The 6872-nt window shown below is 37.4% G+C and overlaps 1 protein-coding gene across 1 annotated transcript; it reads right to left on the minus strand.

The window, feature by feature from the left end:
• Positions 1 to 934: 934 nt before the first annotated feature.
• On the minus strand, positions 935 to 5936 carry LOC149821862 (3'-5' exonuclease-like). The gene is made up of 7 exons (XM_089980183.1): positions 5537 to 5936; positions 4897 to 5076; positions 4254 to 4384; positions 4000 to 4161; positions 1250 to 1360; positions 1097 to 1156; positions 935 to 976 (listed from the first exon to the last, which is right to left on the minus strand). Exons 1-7 carry the CDS (start codon positions 5934 to 5936, stop codon positions 935 to 937), a joined length of 1086 nt encoding a protein of 361 aa, XP_089836309.1.
• Between the last annotated feature and the right edge of the window lie 936 nt (positions 5937 to 6872).

Genomic DNA, 6872 nt, shown 5'->3' on the forward strand with positions numbered 1-6872 from the left:
TAAAGTTTATTATCCAAAAGTTAGGAACAGAAATGTATACGAAACATTCAGGAGAGGATCTATCATAAATCTTCAAAAAGACGGTAATGTTCATACAGAGTGTCATGGCTTGAGAGCAAGCCCTGTCAAGGACTCAAAGGTAAAGAACAAGGACTTACAAGGTCAGCAAAAAATTATAGATCGTAGTAGCTCACATGATTGCTTTACAAGGGCAGTGTTCAACAGAACCATGCTGCACTAGCACGGCATAAGCTGGAGGCCCTTTCAACGGTCCACACCATAGATACCAGAAACATATAAAAACTTCGATGTTTGGTTTGGAAGTGAAAAACCACTCATTCATGCTTCCAAAACTCTATGAGAAACTACTTATTCCCATATGAAATAGTTTTTTGATGATATTGTAAGTGCAGATTTCTTGTTAGAATTTTTTTTTCATAAGTATTTCTGTTTATAAAAACCTATGTATGACAGAATGACGGGTACTGTTGGACAAAATGCATAAATATGCATTAAAAAAACATAGGTTTTATCTGTCATCTTTTCTTTATGCTACTTTCTACTTGCTTCTACCACGACACTTCTCGCACCCATTTATTACTTTTGTTGAATGCAAACAAAAAATATGGCATTTTAATGAGAACATAATAACTCCCAAGTCCCCACCAGAAGGCCTTTTATAGATGAAAGAGTGCATGCATATGTCACATCCCATTTTCAAGCTTGTCAACTGACAGAAGAAAAAGATGCATAGAACAAAAATATATAATTATATAAAACCATTAAAACAGGCACTTATATGTGGCAGATGCACATGCATAAACTTGTGTTGTTACTTGTAAAAAAGAAAATTAAAACCAGCAGCAAAATACATATTCAAGGAACTTTCAAGTGCAATGCTTTAGTAGTACATAGCCTGTAAATTTGGCTTTCATTAAGAAAAGAGTTGCACTGAGAACATGTCCACCATTTTCCACTGAATATACAGGACCAATAAATTAGATTCATGGAAAGTGGAACAAGCTGAAATTTTACATTAAAGAATTAGCACAATTTGAAGGTTACATATTTGAAGAGTCAAACCTCATGTATTTACCACATGTGCTCTATCCTCAGCATTAGAAGTTTCATGTGTATCTGGAAAGCCATGCAATACCTACTTGGCAAAAATGGAAGGATCATAAGAACCAAATCCAGACTCTGGAATTTTACAGAAGGATCTAGACAAGCTGATGTTCTAGATTCTCACCTGATGTAGATACCAAGAAGCATAAGCATCAGTAGCAGCATACTGGAGTTGCTTCTTTGATAAAATATCAGCTTCCCAATTTCCTAATCTGATTTTATTGGGCTTCTCTAACTGCAAAAAAATGCATAATAAAGATGTTTTCTTTTCCACAGAAACAGAAATCTGATAAAAAATACTAAGAGGTTCTAAAATCCAATGTCAAAGAAACAGAATACAATTCATGTGAAAAGATAAGAAACATATGCTAATGTGCCAGTCAAAACATGTCTAATCGCCATCCATGTGCTCTATCCTCAGCATAAGAAACATAAAATATTAAAATCTAATCGCAGTCAGTATGCTTCTGAGAAATAAATGTGCCAATCAAAACATGTCTGAAATATCCTATATCCAAGAAAAGTTCCCAAATTCAAACAGCAATGAAAGAAACCACCGTAGGTTGCATCTGCTTCTTATCAAACAGACCTCTCTGATGCCATTGTTAAGAAACTTACAATATTGTATTGATGCCTAGAAAATTACAACAGAGCATTATCATCTGGAAGGGATAATCATTGTTGCAAAGGTACATGTATCAGTTCAAAAATGCAGAACACCATATAGTTCACAATTTCTCCTCTGGGACAACAGAGGCTTTAAATATGTTTACTTTCCATGATACATTTCAAATATATTGCACTTTGATGATCAAATACAACAATATTCTTGAGATTACCCAACCAAACTAAAAAATATACTTTATAACTTCTGATAAAATTATACATATTGTTTTGTAGTGAAGGGTTGCAAAAGAAGAAAAAAAAAATGAAGCAATTAGGATGCAAATGCAAGGGAATAATTTTCATATTCACGTGAAGCAAAAGCTAGAAGCAACTGCATTTAAGTTTAGAAGGTATGTTATGACGATATATAGATGCTCCAAGTGAAGATGCCCTCTACTCAGCTTGCATTTAAGTCATGTAATAATTCATTCAAGCTCTGTGGCTACTCGCCTACAGCTTTAACAATGATGGCAAATGTCTATTGTAGATCATCCTGCCTATGCCTCCGAAGTATCTTAGTATCCCCTTTAATGCATCCAGTTTTGGCTCACATGGAATCTTGTGAATAAAATATAGTGCATTGATATTGCTTAAACTTTCTTCTTTTTTATTCTCATAGCATTGACATACATGAAATGAATTGATGGATGTTGAAGTTAAAGCCAGACAATAATTTTACTCATCACACTAAAAGCATCAATGCAACTAAATTTTGTTCCGTTGTACCTCAACATGTAATACAAGTTTCAGTTCTACCTCAACACCTCCAACGTTCCAAAGTTTTCCATTTGAAACCACTGATAAACACCAAATTCAATTTCAGAATTTCTTTTACCTGTACTTCAGAGTTGACTTACACAATATTTGATCCCTTCTAGATTAGAACAAAAAAAAGGTCAGGAGAAGTCCTGTGCTTGGGAGCAGCCTGTGACTCAAAATTTCACATTTGTGTAGAAGGATAATTATGATTTCCATCATTGGCTCCTCTTAGGAGGGAAGGAGAAACTAATGTTTGCCTATATTGAAAACTAGAGGAATATTTCCTTGGATAAGTTATCACATTAGGCTCTTGATGCCTATTTTACCCAGTTCATCAAGATGCATACTACAGGATTACCTTCCTTAAATTCCAACATCCAGTCACATTTATTTGAACTCTAAGAATAAATGCAACATTTTCCTTCAAAGAAAAATAATAATAAATGCAACCTTCATGCATAAAAGTAGTGTAACAGTCATGTTGCTGCAAAATAAATGAATCTAGTGAATCTCAATTTCTCTAACAGGTTAAAAGTGTTGCTTTACATAAGTTGTCAAATTGTTAATTCACCAAATGCCCATGTACATCAAACTTTCATTTTTCTTTCTAAATGTGCATTTTTCCTTGTGTACTTTGCTAGAGTATATATTATAGTACCACCCCTGTTTTCCAATCATGCCTCCAAGAAACTAGATGATTCCAAGATCTTGTTACATTTCAGCTTATATTTTTTAGCATTCACAACATAAACGTATTGTGGTCAACCCATTTTTTTAACTAGGTTCCTGATGCCAGAAGCATTAGTCGGAAATCAATAACTTTCTACTAAATATTCCAGATTATTTTGCATCCCAATCACCTGATATTAACCAGGGTATCAATTATTCTAAACAGAGACAAGCCTTCCGCATTCACCTCTACTTGCATGAAGCATTTATTACACAAATCCGTTTGGGTGGGGTTTAAGTTGACAACATATATTATATTTTAGGAAAAGGTTCTAGAAGTAGAAACAGATGCACGTGTTCACATACACACATATGCACATAGATGGATATGCACACACACACAAACAGACCAACACACGTTTTTGTGTTGTAAAGAAGCCATATAGGAAGAAAGAACTGTTCAGACATTAGGGGCTGTGGCCAATAGTACTACAATTTTGAGAAGGATGATATTCTTCAAGATTTTCCTAAATGGTCTTTTCTTTTTCGCTTCAATATTTAGTTAAGCACTTAAGCTTAAGCTTAAGAAACCCACATATTGTGTGCAATTTTACAACTTCAATGATGTCTACCACAACAAACATTTTTCAAATGCTGAAAATCCACAATAACACACATGAAAGGAATGAAGATGATTAAATTAATGATAATTCAAGTGTTTGCATGTTAAAATTTCCAGTTAGAGAGAAGGCTGAATGCAATTAAAACATTGTGGGAAACCTCTTTGCATATAAGCATTTCAACTAGAGAACCAAGACTCCATCTCTTGGGAGCTCCAGCAATCTTGCGGTTTGCAAGACCAGATAGATCTTCTAAACCTTTAACATGGACACTATAGTCATTCAGAACCTTTGATGCATCATTGGCTATGCCAACTCCAACCTACAAATTGGGAAACCAGAAAATCAAAAGGTGCACGTCTAAGAACAAATCAAAAAGAACTTAAGATAACTGAAATGCAAGTCGTGGTTCACCTTAGCTATTGTTTCATCCTCTAATAGAGACTGCAGAAGAGGTGGAATTCCAGAATGAATTACATGCATAACAAAACAGTGGGTGGGATCCACACATATTTGCATGACAGAAGCCCTTCTCAGTGCATCCCCTGTAGATACCAAGTATTACTCAATAATTCTGCATTAGACGTCACAATAGACGGTTCAAATTTCTGCAACAATTTGTTGCTAACTGTTATCCATAAATGCCATAATTAATCAAACCCTATTTGACTGAGAGAAACCAAATCAGCACAAGAAATAACCAAATCAGCACAAGAAATAGGATGATATTTATTTGATATGATAATTCTAACAGCAGTCACCACTCATAGGTCCTTATGATGATGGTAAGCACGGGACTTTAGTATTCGCTAGAAGAACAAATCATAGAGCCCATACAACATCAATTTCAAGAAAAAGACGAATTGCAGACCTATTACAAATAGACTCAACGATGGTCATCCACCAAGGGTGGTCTTGATAAGTGCATGAATGAGAGGAAACCAATTAGTTGAAGCAAACTGGTTACACGAATTCCGTCCATGAAATGTTTTCTTGGCAAATTAAGCAGTGCATCTCAAGTGATCAAGAGCCAGATATCGTTGTAAAAAACACATACCTCTTCTAAATGTTGGCCTCCACTCAATATCGAACCCCATGGAGATTTTAGCCATATCCTGCCTCTTAGCATTAACAATATCCAATAGTTCTTTTGCAGCGCTCTCTGCATCAGAAGTAGTTCTGCTATATACAATTCGCCCAGAAAAAATCATTGTGGGATACTTCATTTTTGGAGGAACTGCAAAACCGAGTCGTATCATCAACTCTATGGGAATTTGGTAATTCTATAAACTCAGACAGTACATTAGAACCCAATATGAATATCCAGACCAATAACATCTCCAATGCCTAATCTACGTTTCTCTACTTCATAATTCTACTACGATTCCAATTCATCCCATCCCCACACAACACAAAATAATATATAAAGAGAGAGCCCTGAGGAATCGATCCACCTCCATTCAGAAGAAGAAAACTATCAAGTACTAATATGAGAATAATACAAAAACAACACAATTGAGATGCTCCCAACCTACACTGGGGATCTGACGTGGTTGAAGGGAAACAAATCTTTAAAGAAAGGTGGGGGGGAAAGGGAAAGAAAACGAAAGCATGTTCAGACAATACAGATTGTCAATAACTCAATCTATTTCGGAAAATCTCCGTGATCCCGACCCCTGCACTGAATCATTACGCACTCGATGAATCCTGAGCAAAACAACTCAGAAATAGACCGTAAAGGAAAAAAACAGAATTACCTTGGCAGGAAGAAGGATTCAGGTTCCAAATCTCATTCCTAGGGCTGGAATCTGCAGTCATTGATCTCGTGATCCTTCTTTCGCTCTCTTCCGATCCCCTAGAGGAAGCCTTGGACAAGCAGATGCCAGAATCCAGCACGATTCGCCGACTTCTCAAAGACGAGAAGCTCCAATCATGCAACCGCCGGCTATCAGATCGATCTTCGTCACTAGGGATCGTCTTCCTCTTCCTAGAAGAAGCATCTTCAAGGAGAGCGAACGCGGCCTCGATCGCTTCGAGCTCTTCCTGATCGAGGATTTCCATCTCGGGAACATTAGCAATGCCGGATTCCTCTCCCATTCTCTCTCTCTCTCTCTCTCTCTCGGAGATAAACTGAACCCTAATTTTGAGGTGAGTTGCTCGTTAAATACTCGAATGGTTCGCCACTTTTACATTGCGGATAATTTGGCGGGAAACCGTTTTTTTTTATTTTTGAATTGTGTAAAATTAAGTGTTCACATTTATATCCAGCGGCGTCGCATGAACCATGATGCAGCACCGCTGACAGCCACCCATCTTGGCATTTGTCCGGGATGAGCATGGTCTCCATCTCGAGGAATGTTGAGATGGGTGATTGTCAGAAGCTGGAAAATAAAAAAAGAAGAAGTGTTGAACGTTTCTCAGTTCCTTGACTTCCCAGGGATTGCAGTGGACTTGGGGAAAATGGAGCTCCGCCCTGTCTTGTTCCTTTTGGACTAGGAATGGAGGACATGGAACGGGGATAGAGGGGGAATGGACTTACACTTTTCTGTCTCCGTCCTTGATGCCCCCCTTCTCCTGTCCTGCCTCATCCCCAATCTTTCTTTAAAGATGTGGTGGACCGAGGGAAAATGGAGCCCCGCCCTGTTCTCACCTCTTTTGGACCAGAGACGGAGAACATGAAACAGGGATGGAGGTTAAAATTAAAACCTGTAGGATTTTTGAGGCACAACGGAGATGGAGACCTTGTCTCCCGACCCAGACCCGGTCCAATGCCATCCCTATTCCCAGCCTTTAAAGTCAGTCCAGTCCTTTTTATTATCAATTGTACCGCTTGGTGAGGCTTTTGGTGAGTTCAAGAACAAATGAGACAAGGTTTGATCAAGATAACCATGTGGTATGATGATCGGTTGCAATACAATTAGGACTTGGTCTAAAAAGTTAGGTCTAAGATCCATTTGTGAATCCATTGGTTTTTTAGTTTGTTTGGATTTAGTTTGGAACTGAAATCTATTCAAGTTCTGAACTGAATCTAAA

This window comes from Nuphar pumila, chromosome 11, assembly GCF_984573655.1.
Source record: "Nuphar pumila chromosome 11, dmNupPumi1.hap1.1, whole genome shotgun sequence".
Lineage (NCBI taxonomy): Eukaryota > Viridiplantae > Streptophyta > Magnoliopsida > Nymphaeales > Nymphaeaceae > Nuphar > Nuphar pumila.